Source organism: Aspergillus saccharolyticus, assembly GCF_003184585.1.
Source record: "Aspergillus saccharolyticus JOP 1030-1 unplaced genomic scaffold BP01scaffold_1, whole genome shotgun sequence".
Lineage (NCBI taxonomy): Eukaryota > Fungi > Ascomycota > Eurotiomycetes > Eurotiales > Aspergillaceae > Aspergillus > Aspergillus saccharolyticus.
Genome location: NW_020290611.1, coordinates 1,523,387 through 1,538,636, shown reverse-complemented (window position 1 = coordinate 1,538,636; position 15,250 = coordinate 1,523,387). Strand labels below are relative to the sequence as shown.

Genomic DNA, 15,250 nt, shown 5'->3' with positions numbered 1-15,250 from the left:
CGGGCGCAGGCAAGACAAAAACAGCCATTGATTATTGTTTTTCGGCTTCAATTATTATTTCGGATGCTAAAGTTATTTCTTTCTCCTTTCCCCTTCCCCCCTTCCCCTCAATTCATCCTCTTGCTTGACAATTCCAAAATACTACTCTTACACACTCCTGACGGCTTTTTTCTTTCTTTATTGCCTTCACTCGACACTCATTGTTCTTTCTTCTCTTCCTTTCCTTCCCCTGAGCGTTCGGAGCATCCTGGTGATGCGGTCGGCGATCCTCCCGTATTGACTTTCCCCTGTTGTTTATCCCGTGGCAGTCCGCCCCAGCCCACTTGACGAATTTCGACACGAACAAGTTTCTCTGCTCGCTACAAGATACACCTCCTGTTACCTTTCTGAAATACAGACCTTTCGAGTCTCAACCACCTTCGCAACTGATTAAATCACAATCATGCCGTCCATTCCCCCTCCCCTGACTCTATCTCACCGCCACACGCGGAGTCGATCATCCAACATCGACTTCGACCCAGTTTCACCAGGCACTTACGCTCCTAACGGCTTTTCCTACCATTCTCCTCGATCGCCTCGGACGCCTCGTTCATCTGCGCCTCCCTCTCCCGTCGATTCTCGCCCGCAGCGTGCCAACAGCATTAATGAGTCGCACCGGATGTCGGTCGATTTTGGCGGCGTCGCCGGTGGAGGCGGGCTGGGCAATTTAGCCGATGAGCTGGCCGACGCATGGGAGGAGGAAGAAGGGGGTTACGGATACGCCTCTGGGCAAGACACCGGTGTCCCTGACACACAATACGCGCAACAGAGCGAAGACGACGCTGCATACAACCATCACACACGATCCCCGTCATCCGGGTACTCCCCAGAGCGGAATTCCACCCTGCAACCCCCACGGCCCAAGACGCGCAATGGCGCCCAGCGACAACACCGGCGGTATGAATCGCAGTACGATGGCTCCGACTACGGAAATGACTCGGATTTCGAGGAATCGGATATGCCCCCGAGCCTGGAAACACAGATGGCGGAGATTGAGAGTCTGGCTCGAAGAGGTATTGAGAACAACGGGAGTGAGAATGACTATGTGATCCCGCGAACGGTGGAGGCTTTGCGGGACTTGGGCGCTCAGAGCGGCATCGAGAATAATGCCATGAGGTACGTTATAGCTCTTTTGGTTGGTGCAAGAGTGGCTATTCAGACTGACGCGAGATCTTTAATTCTCTTTCTCCTCAGACTCATCACCGCTCACTCCTCCATCACGTCGCATCTCACACACCAAACCCGGGCCCTTCAAACCCTCATCCACCCTCTTCTATTCTCACCTTTTCCGCTTCTCTCCGAGGACGCCATTGACGCACTTATCCCGCTCATCGACGAAGAACTCTTGCCGAACCTCCCCTATCCTTTCCCCGACCAGTCACGACACTCCTCCCGACCCACTACCCCTTCGCAATATTCGGCTCTGAACCCGCTCACGTCGCTACAAAGTCTCGTCTCGCAGACCTCTGACATCACCCTCTCCCTCCAAAGCCTAAGCGACACGCTGTACGAGAATCGACAACTGACCTCCACTGCGTCGCGAAGGCTCCGGTCTGCCCGGGAGCTTGTTGCAGAGCTCCGCCGGGAAGAAGAGGGTCGCGAGGAAGGGACTCGATGGCTCGAACGCGGCGACTGGGACCGGCGTCTGCGGGACCGCGAAGCCGGCCGTGTTTGTGGCGAGGTGGTGAGCGGTTTCGAGGCTGTATGCGGTGAATGGCGTGAGAAGCTCTTCGGGGCTGCTGGGGCTACCGCGGTTGCTGGAGCAGAAGTAGCAGCCGCGTGATGAACCTTTCCCCCCTCTTCTCTCGAAAGACCGCATTCAAGGAGGATAATCTCTTTTCTGATCTGACTGCCCCAAATATCAAAAGGACTCACTCGCATGATGTAATGGCCCCTTTTGCTAGACATTCGCCTCCAAATCACCCCCAAGCTCCGTTCTCTTCCTCTTTCCTTGATATCCTTCTCTTCAACCAGTATATAGATCTTACTTTGATATCTTGCAGTTATGACTTTCTACTTATCTACGTGAAAAATTATTTATTTGTTCTCCTCTTTCACGGACTGGAAATGGTGTGTGGCTCTGATTGCTGATCTAAATCTGAATTAATCCCTACTCTCCTCTTTCGCTGATGGTCGAATGATAGATTTGCGCTTATCGTGCTTTTCAGTCCATCATGACTTCCTGCCTTATCGGTTGAATCAAACTGAAGGACATGCCTGTTGTCTGCTTGCTTGCATACCTTGGATCTGTATGTCATGGATCATCATCCCATGCCCCATAGATATACCACAGGAAACAGCTAAAGGAACCCCACAGAGAGTACCCTGTTTACCAGCTCATTTGTGACCCCCGGACTTTGCCTACTTTACCCGGCAGCCCTATACCGATTGAATTCTGATACTAAATTGGGTTTAACACCCACATCGGTTACGTACTCCGTACACAGCGATTCTCCTTATTACAAAAACGGGAAACCCCCAGATACTGTTTCGTAAATGTATGGAAAGAAGAAGGTAGATCAAATATACCATCCACGCGGTGGATGCATGCATCTAAGTCAACGTTGTTGGAGCTCAAATTGCCCATATTTGCGAAGCAAAAAAAAAAAAGCACAAAATGACCACATTAAGATAAAGGATGAGAGGAAAAAGAGCAGCGGCGGCAGCGACAAGAGGGCAAACTAACTTTGTACTACACTGTCGAAAAAGAAGGCTGGAACCCTTCCCCTGGAAAATCCCGCTTTTTTTTGTTCTTGAATAAACAAAATCAAGTCCCGGGATGCAAAGGGAGGCCAGGGAGCGGACATGAACGGTATCTTTTTATCAAAGGAAGGAAAAGAAAGAAGAAAGTCGGACTCGGAAGGGCAGAAGATGAAGGGAGGAAGGAAGAGAAGGGCTTCGAGGACAAAGTACGGAAAGAGGGGGTAGGAGAGGGAAATAAAGATGGAGAGGATATTTCATCATCATCGGCATCATATCAATCGCACACGCGTACACACACACACAGACACACATACGCCCCTTTTCTGCAATGAGAATTTCTTCTTGTTCTTTCCCAAGAGAAAAAAAGAGAAACTTTTTAGGTTCAAAAGTCGGTCATGTCATGAAAGAGAGAGTAAACAAAGTATCTACTGGCCCTGCTGCTGCTTCCACTTGGGTACCCACTTACCGCCCGAGGAGGGCTTGGACTCGTCGGAAGCAGGGGTCTGAGTGCGCGAAGGAGGCTGGGAAGAGCTGGAGTCGCGAGCGTGACGGGGCACCCAGCGCTCCGTCGAGGGAGCCGGAGCGGCGGCGGGAGTGGCGTTGGCTCCGGAGCGGAGGTGAGGAGGCACGTAGCCACCACCGGTGCGGCGGGGAGGCTGAGCCTCTTCTCTGGCGGGAGCAGCAGCCTCGGCGGGAGCGGCGCTGGTAGGGGCTCCGCCAGCAGCAGCGGCCTCCTTAGCGGCCTGGCGCTCTCTCCAGCTGGTACCAGCACCACCTGTGCGAGGAGCCAGGTTGAGACGAGGAGCAGTACGTTCGGTAGGAGCAGCAGCGGCGGCGGCGGCGGCGGCGGGTTCGGGCTCGGGTGCCCCAGTCTTACGGGCCATGCGACGGGCCTCAGCTTCCTCTTCACGCTGTTTCTGTCTAGCAGCCATCTCATCGAGTCTCCTATGGAAGAAATTAGTATGGTGCGCAATCGGGACAATGAAGTGGGATACTGACTTTCTCTCCTCCTCACGCTTGACCTTCTCCTCGGCCAGAACGCGACGGCGCTCCTCTTCCCTAGCCACTCTCTCCTCCTCTTCGCGCTGGGCGCGCTCCTCCTCCTCCCTACGGCGGCGCTCCTCCTCCTCACGCTCTGCCTTCTCACGGCGGCGACGCTCCTGGACTTCCTTGATACGCTGCTTCTTCTTGGCCTCGAAGTCGCGCTCGGCAGCCTTGCGACGCTTCTCGAACTCCTCGTGGCGCTTCTCGGAGACCTCCTTGCGGAAGCTGTTGAACTGGGGCACCAGGCGGCTGAGACGGTGCTTGAGGGCAACAGCCTCCTTGTGCTTGTCTTCGGCCTCCTTAAGGGTCTCGGCCTTCTGGGCCTCGTAGATTTCCATATCGCGCTTCTTCTGGGCCTCGTAGTCTTCGGGGATGTGCTTAAGTTCCTCACGACGGAACGCACGCTCCAAGTGGTCAATACGCTTGGCGGTGGTGCGAACGCGATCATTGAGCTCGTTCTTCTCCTTCTCCAGCTGCGCCAGCTTCATGGCACGAAGGCGGTTGGCATCAAGCTCGCTCAGGTCGAGCTCGCTGATGTCAATGCCCTTAACGCCACTCTTGAGCTCCTCGATCTGCTTCTTGAGCTCCTGCTGGCGGATGCGCTCTTGCTCATCCTGGATGCGCTTCTTCTCACGCTCGCGTTGCTCGTCGGCCAGGCGCTGCTTCTCAGCTTCCTGGAGCTGTTGAGTGCGGATGCGCTTGCGGGTCTCCTCATCGCGTTGCTTGCGCTGCAGAGCATCGGTAGCAGCCTCCTTCTTCTTCTCGATGATGACACGGCGAGCCAGAGTCTCCTCGTGCTCCTTGGCAGCACCGGCCTCAGCCCGGGCAAGAGCAGCGCGCTTAGCCTCCAGGCGAGCCTCGCTATAGGAGGGATCGACGTACATGCAGGTGACGTGAAGGGTCTTGGCCAAGCGAGTGAGCTGCAGGCGAGCAATCTCGGCGGGGGTATTCTGAAGGCGCTGGACGGAGCCGACCTCGCTCTCGGCAGAACCAGCAGCACTACCGGGGTGCAGGGCCTTGGCCGAGGAGAAGACATCGGTGTCGAAAGTGAGAACGCCAGAGGTGTGGTCCACACGGATGGCGAGATCGCCCTTCTTGCAACCGTTCATGATGAACTTCTCGATCATCGAAGGAGTAATCTGGAAGGGGTCGGGGAACTGAGCCAGTTCGTAGACAAACTTGAGCTCGACGGACTCGTAGACCTGAGACAGCTGCTGGAAGAGACGAGTGAGAATGACCTGCTGCAGGGGCAACACGTACTTCTCCATCTCGGGATCCGCGCCAATCTGCTTGAGGATGGGGGTGATCTTCTTGCAGATGGAGAGGGGGTGGAAGTCCACCTCAAGGATGTTGTAGAGGTCGCGGATCTCAGGGCGGACGCGCTTCAGCAGACCCTTGTTCAAAGCATCCTTGAAGAGGATGGCACGGGAGGGAGCCTGAGCCATACCAAGCAGGTTGGTGAGGCGAGTGTTCTTATTCTTGCGGACCTCATCGACATCGACCAGCGCACCGCGGGAGCGGGAAGTGCTGATGACAGGGATCGAGAGAGCTGACAAAAGAACGAAAGAAGCAGCCTTGGTCATGTCAGCCTCGCTGACGGAGGGGTTCTCCTTCTTGGTGCTCTGGCCAGCGGCAAGGGCAGCAGCGGACTGGCGGAGCAGGTTGTAGTAGCGGCTCCAGGCGGCAGCGTGGAAGAGGTAGTTCTCGCTGACGAGGAAGATGCGGGCCAGCTTTTCGTAGTAGTTGGCCATCATGACATTCTTGGCGGGACGCTTGGAAAGACTCAGCAGAGTGTGGATGTCCTCAATGCTGCGGAAGGCCTCCTGCCAGAGCTCAAGCTCAACGGCCACGTTCAGCTGTTGGAAGCGGGTGTCCAAGTGACGCTGGAGGGTGTCGGGATCGCTGAGGTTGATCGCGTGCATCTGGGCGGAGTACTTGGCGGCGTTCTGAACATGGTTGCGCAGGAGCTCGCACAGACGACGGAACTCGGTCTTGCGGGTGTACTTGAGGCAGAACTGGAAGGCCTGCAGAGCGGTGGTCTGGTACATCACCTCCAGGCGAGCGTTGTTCTTGAGGATTTCCAGCACGGTACGGTAGGTTTCCCAGAGAAACTTGAGCCATGGGGTGACGACAGCGCGGTCGGTACGGTCGCGGGACTGTTCTCCGGAAACGGTGGCCAACAGAATGGTCTCAGGGGTTTCGATAGCCTCCAAGTCATCAACGTTGGAAGAGGGAGCGGCGGACTCGAGGGAAGACTGAATCTCGTCGGCCTTGGCCTGGGCCTCGGTGACCTTGGTCTCGGCGAGCTCGATGAACTTCTTCAGGACAACCTATGACACGAAACAATGTTCCCCTCCGGTCAGCCTTTGCTTTTATGATGGTAGCAGCGAGTGGTCCTACCTCGATGGTACCGACGTTGGTGTTTTGGGCGATGTTCTTGTACTGGTAAAGACCATCCTTGGCGGACTTGCCCTTGCGGAGATCGACACACAGCTCAACGAAGAGGAGCATCACGGGCTCGAGCGAGACGATAGGCGTGCTGCGCGTTCTCTTGGAGGTAACATGTTCGTGAAGGACGTTGAGAGCGGCGGGGGCCTGGCCCACGGCGATGAGTTCCTGAGCCCTCTGCAGACAACAAGCCGTTAGTTTAAAAAGATCTCATCATTGCCCATTGTCATCTTCTTTTATCCTTGTCCTCCCCGCGGTCCAACAAGATTCTCCGACCTCCTCCCGACCGACATCGCGTACCTTGAGGACATTTTCAGGTTTGATATGGGGCGGCGGCGGCATGATGGGCGATGTAGCGAATGGGAAACACGATCAGTTGTTGATAGAAGGTGAGAAAAGGTGGATCGCACAACGACGGGCGGGCAGCAGAGGTCGATGGCGACAAAAGCCTAGAGGTAAAATGAGGCTGCCACGCGACGGTCGGCGAGATGACCCAGACGACAAAGCCGATGGGAAAAGATGGATGGGGGGAGGGGGGGGGAGGGAAGGGAAAGAGAGGGAGAGGGTGTTGTTGGTTGAGGGCGGCGGTGGTCGTCGTTGTGCGAGAGTCCGGCGAAAAAAACCAAGATTTGCCCACTTTGGGTTAAGCGACCTTTGCACGGCTGGGATCACGTGATGTCATATCATCCTGCCTACACCTCGAATTTCGTACCTACAAATGTATCTCATGCTACGAGATTGTATTCTACAATGTGTATCTCTTTTTCTACTGATGGATGATAGAAGTAATCATGGTGGTTGGAAAAACATCATAAAGGTGGCGGAGACTCATCGAGCCGTGTCCTCCTCCACCAACCAACTGGACCACCAACTGGGCCACCCGCAATTTATCTTCCGGAGAGTGAACAATAGGAATGACTGAATGAAATGGGAAGACATCCATGGAAACCCCCAGACGAGAACTATCCGGTAAGCCAGCACTTCGCAAACGTCTTCTGTCCTTTGTGCCAGCTGGTGCGATCGCCATCGGAGCTATCAAGCTTTGCAGGGTTGATGTATCCAACGACAGCAGCCGGACAACTGTCAAGCCCACTGACTGCACGTGAGGCTCACACCTCCAAGCGACGACCCCCATCCGGGCATGAGAGGATCGATCAGGGACAGAGCTTGAGCAGGCCCAGGTAGTAGCCTGTCTTGTCTCGTCTGGCCTGTTTTCAGGGGTGTCGGAGGGTCAAATGGGAAGAGAAAAATACGACTAGACGGGAAATTAGATTCGACCGCGCCGTTTGGGTTCCGAATTATAGAAACAGCAGAAACACACCACCACAGACCAATTGTTCCAGTGGTTTAGGTTCTTTTTAGTGCATGCTTGGGATTGTCGTGCTAAGCACCAACACTCACTAATTATTATAGATTTGTAGTTAGTGAGATGGTAGGTAGTTTTGGGGAAGAGTCCATCGAGTTGGAAGCACTGAAGAAGTCTTAGCTAGTTAAAAGAATGGTTTAGTTAAGTGGGAAGAGGTATCAAGTGGGTGGGTTTAAATTATCCCCTCCTTATTTTTTCCTGCTTAGTAGTAAAAACGAACAAGACCATGATTTGGGAATAGCTCCAAACCTCATCAATTCCCCCCCCTCTTTCTCGCTCTCTCTCTCTCTCTGTGCCTTTTTGTCTCTCCACTTTTCCCACATCCTGCTCCCTCCCCAAACTTATTCCCTATTCACTCTTACGGAGTCTTACCCACTACTTGGACTTGACGACTGACTAGCAACCAAACTACCACTAAGTTACTAGTTAACCATCTCTCCCTCTCTCCTCTTACCTCTTCTTACTTACTCTTCCCGTCTTTTCCTTCCCTTCCTTTCCTTCTCTTCTCTCTTTTCTTCCCTGTTGGATCGTCCCCCTCTGCTTTCCCTCCCACCCCCTACGGTTCTTGTCTGTCAGTCTGTCGTCTTATCCTCGCTTCACTGGCCTCCACTTCCCACTTCTTCTCCTCCCGCCAAGTTCGCTCATTCAATCTCCTCCTGCTGCTGCTGCTGCTGGTGTTTGGTGGTTTTACCTCTCCTTAATCCAACACAGCCTCCCACCACCATCCCTCTCCCCTTACAGCTGCTGCACCGCGCCGACCGCAAACCTTAACGGCGACTCCGACCTCTCTCTACCAGCTGCCATTCGCAATCCTACCACTACTTTATCGCTTCCTTCTTCCATCGCTCCGGCGCCGTATCTCGATCCGAACGATCAGACCCTCAACCTTAAAACGGCGGTTGTCTCTTCCATCGCTCGTCTCATCCCCACGTTCCCGACCGACCGACCGATCCGAATCATCAAACATCAACCCAATCAGCCAAAATGCCAGCTTACGAACTCCGATCCGGTGGTGATGTCAAGAATAAGAAGCAAAGTGTGGCCGACCTCAAGTACCGTCGCCTGACAGAGCTCAATGCCCGTCTAAAGGAGGATCTCGACCGGCCCCGCGTCAAAGTCTCGGAAGCCGCCTTGTCGTATGCATTTCCCTGCCCTTCCCCCTCGCTCTTCCGGCCACCGACCAGAAAAGCGCCCCCACGTCGTGAGCAGGACCAATGACTAACCACGGTCGCATTGCACAGTCTGATCAATTACTGCAACAACACCCGCGACTTCATGGTACCATCTGTATGGGGTCAGGTATGCGATTGATGCCCACGCGGTCTTGCCTTGCGCACATTAACACGGTCGCTAACTTGAACGCGCGCGCACAGGTCGACAAGCGGGAAGACCCATATGCTCCTCAGCAGCAGGGCGGCTGCTGCACAGTCATGTAATGGACCCCATGGCTATTTTAATACCTCTCGAACTCGAGCTCTCGACCCCGCCGATGGCCGACTTACGGCGTTCTCATTTCTTTAATATCCCCTCCTGCGATGACTTTTCTTTCTGCTCGACTTCTGCTCGACTATTTTAATTTACCTTCTGACCTTCCCCTCTCGTCGACTCCAACGTGGACCTGATTCGCCTCTATGCTTGTGGACATCGGTCGCGTGCGGCGAACCACGACGACGAGAAAAGAAAGACGGGTGGTGTCTCGCGCGCGCAACTTCCGACCGGTCCCTTTCACGACCCAGCCAAGCCACGATCAGATCTCCTTGTCAGAGGGGGGTTTTTTTCCCCATTACTTTCATGTCGGTCATCTATTCCTAGGCAGCTCGACAAACTCTTGCGTCCTCATTGCAAACCTTTTTCTTCTTCAATTTCTAGTGATTTTTTATTTAAATCCATATTTCCTATGTTCAGCCGTTGAGATTTTCCATGATGGGTTTTGGAGGGAGTTGCATGCAAGGCCACGAAAACAAAAGCCGGAATCGAAAGCGGCAGGTGGAGGACCTGATTCTTGTAATATAGATTTGCGAGGCTAGTTAATGAGTATTACAGTAGGGAGAGTGTGGATTGCATTTTGACAGTTGCTTGAAATCTAAATCTCCGCATGCATGCAGGAGATACAGTAGATTGACCCTGGCCTTGCCTGCCCCGTCACACTCCACCGGCTGACATCATCATGCCCCCCCCCCCTAGTTATTGTAGTGAGCTGACTGGGGAGTACCTCAACTTGCATCTTCCTTTTCATTAACTATTCAACAACAACAACCGCTACACCACCACCACCACCACCAAACAGAACAACAAGGATATCACCAAAATGATCTCCATCCCTCACACCCCCAATCCGAACGCCTCCTCCCTCTCCACCCGTGAGCAAGACCAACTCACCACCGCCGCCAACCCGCCCCCAGCCTCCTCTGCGCCGCAGTCCCAGCAGTCGCAGCAAGAATACCACTACCCCCGTCTAACCATCCATTACTGCACGCAATGTAAATGGATGCTCCGCGCCGCTTACGTATGTTTCTCTCTGCTCTCAAGCCTCAAGCACAAGCACAAGCACAAGTCCCCCCCCCCTTCCCGAATCCTCCAAAAGTCCCAGATTAGCTAGGATCTACCGGGCCACTTACCTACCTACCTGGACTCTCAGCCCCAGTTTCCGACCTACTACCTTATCCTTAACCTCCCCCAAACCCCTCTCCTAAATAAAAAAAAGAAACATAGCTAACCACAACCCCTGGTGGGACCCCCGCACCCCATTGCCTATCCCATCGTCTCGGGTGGTGATAGGTAATGGGCAAGGGGGGGAACGGGGTGGGACGACACTACAGTTCGCGCAAGAACTCCTCTCCACGTTCTCCACGCAGTTAGGCGAGGTAGCCCTCGTGCCGGCGACGGGGGGACGGTTTACGGTGACGGTTTATCATCGGTCGGGTGGTAGCGCTACCCCTGCTGCGACCGATGAAGAAAGTGGGGGACCGGTGACGGTGACGGTGACGGAGACTGTGTTGTGGGATCGGAAGCGGGATGGGGGGTTTCCTGGTACGTGACCATACTTAGGACTCTGTCCGGATACTGCAGTGTGTACTGTGCCTGAACAGAGGGGGGGGAAAGAGGCTGCTGAGGGTGGTGACTGACTGACTGACTAAACAACTAAACTGGCTATTAGAAGTCAAGGTGCTCAAGTCGCTCGTGCGGAACGTGGTGGATCCCGGCCGGGATTTGGGACATACCGATCGGGCCTTGAACAAAGCGGCCGAGAAGAAAGAAGTGGAGGGCAATGAGCCGCAGGAAAAGTGTGAGGATTGTGTTTCGAAACCAAACATAGAGTTGTAGTATCGTCCATATGTTATAAGAAGTATCAAAAGTATGAAATATGAAGTATCAGTAACGATCTCAATATCCAGTGTCATGCAATACAATTCAGAGCACACTCCCTGCCTCCGCCAAATAGAACGCCTGTCCACGCCCCGACTCTAATGGTGCTCCGTGTCCGTGAGTCTGTGTCCTCTTGGGTGATATATAAAAACAATAATAATAAATAAGATGGAAAGTCCAGACAATGGTCAGAAGGAATAGAAAAGAAATCTTAAAAAGAAGGTGGTTGGTGAGGGACTCAAATCTCTCACATGCAAGCATCAAAAGACACGAATCCCCTAATGCTAGCAGCATATCGTCAAGATCGTCAAATGTCGAAAAAGACCACGGCCAGAGCCGCTTGCAGGCAGAACCTATGGACGCAGCCCCCTCGTATCACCAATCCGTGTCGTCAATCATGCAGTCCATCGTAAATCCCAAGTCATCAGCTGAATGTCACCGTATGCCCATAACCCAAGTTCCCCCCCCCGTGTTTTTCCATGAACACCGTGAAATCAAATCGCAGAATAACGCCAAAGAAGCAGAAGATCGTTTCAAGTCTCGCCACTCAGCTCATGCTGGTGCGAATGATGCGGCTTGCGTCGCCAAAATGCCAGTCGGAGCCGACTCCGACGCTTTACCAGTTTGAACGGGCTCGAGTGACGCTCGCCGGGCTCGCCCCACGGACGGCCTCGGCCATCGTGTTTGGAGCTGCCCGCCGTCATCGTCGATTGCCCAGAGCTGCCGGTGCCATTCCCGACCGGCGATGCGACATGCTTGCTCCCCGCATCGTACGTGTGGGGGTCGGATGCGCGACGGTTGACCGGGTAGACGGTGCCGGTCGACTCGTGATTGGATGTGGCCGGACGGATGTTCGCCCGGCTCCATTCTTCATTGTCACTCCGGCTGACACTTTCCCGGGCGAATCCTTTCTCGTCGCTGTCCACCGTCAGGAAGCTAGTCGCATTGGTAGCCGGGGAGATAGGAGTCATGTTGTTGCTGTAAGTGCTGACGCTGTGGGTCCGAGTGCAGCTGTTCCGTTGAGAGCTCGACAATCCCGACGTGCGCCCCGATGAGCCCGTATTCGCATGGCGACGGCGACACCCGGTGGGCGCTTGCCGCGAACTGCTTGGTCGTTCCGACGCGCCTTCAATCGAGCTGTTGCGGGCACTAGACGGGCCAGACGCACCGCCATTCGTGGCAGACGAGTTGGCCAGGACAACCGCGGCCATCACGGTCGGGTCGGTCGACGAGCGGTTGGTGTCCGTGGAGCCGTCGAATATCCCACTCGGTCGGGCCGAAGGCGTGGAGAAGTCATGACTACTAGTGCGGGATTCTCCAGGAGTGGATACCGTTGCATGATCCGGTACAGCACCAGATGATTTGCATGACTCTATTTCCGTGGGAAATGAGCTTCCCGTGATGTCCATGGAAGGACCGGGGGTATCCGGTGATACCACTGGGCTAATGTTGTTCTCGTTGTAATCACCGGGTGGCTCATCCGAGTTCACGGGCGAATGCACGGCCCCAAAATAGTCGTCCGGGGTCTCATTCGGCTCACGAGTAGGAAAGGAGGGCTTGACCAGCGTGTTTGGCCCACCAGTTGCCACCGGAGCGCGCAACCCCTTCACACTTCGAATCGGACTCTGCGTCCGCGGAGAAACCACCTCATCCGGACGCAGATCAGTGAGCTGTGTTTGTCTGCTCTTCTCCCGATCGGCAAGCATGTGCCACCTGAACTGGTTTCCCCGGATATGATCCACCGTGAACTTCAAATCGGGGAGAATATCCGAGACCCCCTCGAATAGGGGGAGCGCAAAGATCGACATGAAGCCGATCTGGCCGGTGGCAAGTTTGTAAATGTTCCCGAGCTCTGGAGGCCCGCCAAACAAGGCTGTTTCCATGCCTACCTCTTTCTCCATTTCCCCTTGATTGGCGAACTCCTCCTGTAGTATCTGGGTCCACTTTTCTGCAACATCCCACGGGCGCGCAACATTGCTGATGTCGGCACATTTGATCAGCAGACCGCACACCAGGGTCTTGTACAGCTCCAGGTCCTGTGGCTTCCACCCGTCCGTTGTGCAATCATTTTCATGAAACCGCTCCTGCAACGAGCCCAGCCTCTCCATGAATTTCTGATGGACACCCATATCGGTCGCCAGGATGGAGCTGATCAGAAGTTTGCGCAGCTGGCGGTCTTTGAAAGCGGCCGGCCAATATCGGCGCAGGATCTGGGAAAATGCGGCGCAGTGGAACGCCTCTAGCACGGAGTTGTCATTGTAAAGCTGCGCCAACGGAGCGTTCAGCTTTACTAGGAAAAAGTTGTTCACGCCCGGGTGGCCGACATCATGACCAATCGCGGATATCAGTAATGTCAGGGTGTCAAACGGCGTGAGCAGGGATGCCATCGGAGATTTTTCGCCCGTGGCCGGGCCGATGGATCGATAAGGTGGCAGCGCGCCTATATGGAGTAGAAAGCAGAAAACCGATTGCAGAACGTCTATGGCATGACGAAAATTGTGGTACAGGACAAAGGAGTTATACGAGGCGCGACAGGCAAGGAGGAATGTCCGGATCTCACCTAAAATAATCCCAGCAGTCAGCTGACAAGACTTTTTTTTGAAACGCATCTGCGAAAACGACCATGCACTTACTTGGTGTTAGTTGCCACTCTCCGAGCTCGGGAACTTTTAAAGCATGTTGGAGCATTTCAAATGCTCCCAAGACCAGCTCATCATCTGAGAAACCATGGGCAGTGAAGCCCCATTGGCCGATCTGTTCTCTAACTAGCTCTGCGCGCTCCGCGCGAACATCTAATTCGCGATCTTGAAATTCTTCAATGACCTCTTCCGGATTGCATATGCCTTTCATAAGCTTGGAAACCATCGCCTCTCGCAGGTATGCATAGGGTTGCTCATCGTGCACACCGACCCACGAATGTTTTCGCGTTTTCTTTCTCGACAGAAAGCGCGCGGATTCTCGCAAAGCAGTTTTACGGGTCCGGTAAGCATGAACAACAAGAGCTTGGGCTCGACAGCTGTCAAGCGGGGTTACAAGAACATCGACGGCGCCGGCGTCCAGGCACTTGGAGATGTGCTGAGGGTCGGGAAGGGTGGGTATAGTGAGTGGTTGGTCGGTAGGGGAACTGGTAAGATCGCCCGAGGGGGGGCGCAGGATGGCAACGGGCACGATCAAATTGGGCAACTCCTGCACCTGAATATCGGTTGACAGTCCTGAGAGGAGTTTCAGATCGTATGCTCCTTCCCAGTTTGAGGAAAAGGTGAATCCGCGACGCAGCGAGGCGGGCGAGGGAGGGGATACGTCCGCCCAGGAGCCACGGCTCGCTCGGCGGCGATGTAGGGTCGGCTCTTCTCCGTGCAAATCTATGTCGAAAAATGCGAAAATCGGCATGCATTTGCTACCCGCGCCGTCGCTCAACTCAGCCAGTTTGGTTGCAATCGATGCGCCGGCTTGACATAGATAGATACGTTTACAGACCCCCAGTAGCACTTGAACGTCCGACCGAAGAGACTCCGGCTCTTCAAGCAGGAGGGCTTGTGAATCCGGGTCCGCCACAGGGTCCTGTGTATTGTGATCAACCCACCGCTCTGATCGGACGCGATGATCGATGTAAATGGCAGAACATTCAATGCGATCCATGGTGTCGTTGGGCATCGTCGTGGTACCCATAATCCAGGGGAATTCCGCTCCCAGGGTCAGGTCTCAGGCCAGTAGCAGAGATAGGAGGAGAGGAGGAAGATACAGTGAGGCCGATCTAAAGTCGGGCTCATATGGTAAACGTGGTTATAGAATGGGAAATTGCGGATAGGAGAGGTGGGAGGGAGAGTCTCTCAAGGCGAAACGAACGGCCGGGAGACTGGGCAAATGTAAGGCGAAGGAGCGTTGTGAAGCGAAAAGAAGGGCGTGCGATAAGAGACTGCAGTATCGAGTCACTGTATGCTGGTGTCTAGTTCTTGCGTCAGCGAAATCCGCCAGTTCAGGGATACTTGGGGTGCGGTGTATGCACGCGACAACCCGAGCTGACCAGGCGAAGCGCAGCGACCAAGAGAGACTTTCAGCGGCGACGAACCAGCGTCATCTGCGGCGGCGCACTCGAACAATAGATTTGTTCGCTGCAGAGCGGAACACCAGGTACATGGTCGATGGAAGCCTTTCTGCGGGAGGGCTGTGCAGGAGAGGGGAGGAGCCTCCCAAGGGAGACAATCCAGGTCGCTTTGCACCCAACTGCATGCATTACCACCAGCTGGCGGTCGGCTGTAGTTGCCACCCGTGCATACCACCGGT

The 15,250-nt window shown here is 54.5% G+C and overlaps 5 protein-coding genes across 5 annotated transcripts; 3 read left to right on the top strand and 2 right to left on the bottom strand.

The window, feature by feature from the left end:
* Positions 1-93: 93 nt before the first annotated feature.
* On the top strand, positions 94-2,270 carry BP01DRAFT_420139 (uncharacterized protein). The gene is made up of 2 exons (XM_025579445.1): positions 94-1,155; positions 1,234-2,270. The coding sequence occupies exons 1-2, from the start codon at positions 443-445 to the stop codon at positions 1,820-1,822; spliced, it is 1,302 nt and encodes a 433-aa protein (XP_025436040.1). The 5' UTR covers positions 94-442; the 3' UTR covers positions 1,823-2,270.
* Positions 2,271-3,167: 897 nt separating this feature from the next.
* On the bottom strand, positions 3,168-6,576 carry tif32 (putative eukaryotic translation initiation factor 3 subunit EifCa; the record flags this gene model as incomplete). Its single annotated transcript, XM_025577078.1, has 4 exons — positions 3,168-3,687; positions 3,742-6,116; positions 6,187-6,411; positions 6,535-6,576. 4 exons carry the CDS (start codon positions 6,574-6,576, stop codon positions 3,168-3,170), a joined length of 3,162 nt encoding a protein of 1,053 aa, XP_025436039.1.
* Positions 6,577-8,290: 1,714 nt separating this feature from the next.
* On the top strand, positions 8,291-9,134 carry BP01DRAFT_13406 (guanine nucleotide-binding protein subunit gamma). The gene is made up of 3 exons (XM_025570496.1): positions 8,291-8,736; positions 8,842-8,899; positions 8,974-9,134. The coding sequence occupies exons 1-3, from the start codon at positions 8,585-8,587 to the stop codon at positions 9,034-9,036; spliced, it is 273 nt and encodes a 90-aa protein (XP_025436038.1). The 5' UTR covers positions 8,291-8,584; the 3' UTR covers positions 9,037-9,134.
* Positions 9,135-9,860: 726 nt separating this feature from the next.
* On the top strand, positions 9,861-11,068 carry BP01DRAFT_388178 (SelT/SelW/SelH family protein; the record flags this gene model as incomplete). Its single annotated transcript, XM_025577799.1, has 4 exons — positions 9,861-10,106; positions 10,420-10,630; positions 10,758-10,884; positions 10,996-11,068. The coding sequence occupies exons 1-4, from the start codon at positions 9,909-9,911 to the stop codon at positions 11,066-11,068; spliced, it is 609 nt and encodes a 202-aa protein (XP_025436037.1). The 5' UTR covers positions 9,861-9,908.
* A 371-nt stretch (positions 11,069-11,439) lies between these two features.
* On the bottom strand, positions 11,440-14,904 carry pdeB (3',5'-cyclic-nucleotide phosphodiesterase PDE2). Its single transcript, XM_025570490.1, has 2 exons — positions 13,600-14,904; positions 11,440-13,526 (listed from the first exon to the last, which is right to left on the bottom strand). Exons 1-2 carry the CDS (start codon positions 14,633-14,635, stop codon positions 11,500-11,502), a joined length of 3,063 nt encoding a protein of 1,020 aa, XP_025436036.1. The 5' UTR covers positions 14,636-14,904; the 3' UTR covers positions 11,440-11,499.
* Between the last annotated feature and the right edge of the window lie 346 nt (positions 14,905-15,250).

What these genes read in the sequence shown, in the direction of transcription:
- BP01DRAFT_420139 (XM_025579445.1), top strand. Translation starts at nt 443, where the DNA reads ATGCCGTCCATTCCCCCTCCCCTGACTCTATCTCACCGCCACACGCGG. An exon ending in ATCGAGAATAATGCCATGAG is followed by an intron (nt 1,156 to 1,233) that starts GTACGTTATAGC and finishes CTTTCTCCTCAG; the next exon opens with ACTCATCACCGCTCACTCCT.
- BP01DRAFT_13406 (XM_025570496.1), top strand. Translation starts at nt 8,585, where the DNA reads ATGCCAGCTTACGAACTCCGATCCGGTGGTGATGTCAAGAATAAGAAG. An exon ending in GTCTCGGAAGCCGCCTTGTC is followed by an intron (nt 8,737 to 8,841) that starts GTATGCATTTCC and finishes CGCATTGCACAG; the next exon opens with TCTGATCAATTACTGCAACA. An exon ending in TACCATCTGTATGGGGTCAG is followed by an intron (nt 8,900 to 8,973) that starts GTATGCGATTGA and finishes GCGCGCGCACAG; the next exon opens with GTCGACAAGCGGGAAGACCC.
- pdeB (XM_025570490.1), bottom strand. Translation starts at nt 14,635, where the DNA reads ATGGGTACCACGACGATGCCCAACGACACCATGGATCGCATTGAATGT. An exon ending in AGAGTGGCAACTAACACCAA is followed by an intron (nt 13,527 to 13,599) that starts GTAAGTGCATGG and finishes GGATTATTTTAG; the next exon opens with GTGAGATCCGGACATTCCTC.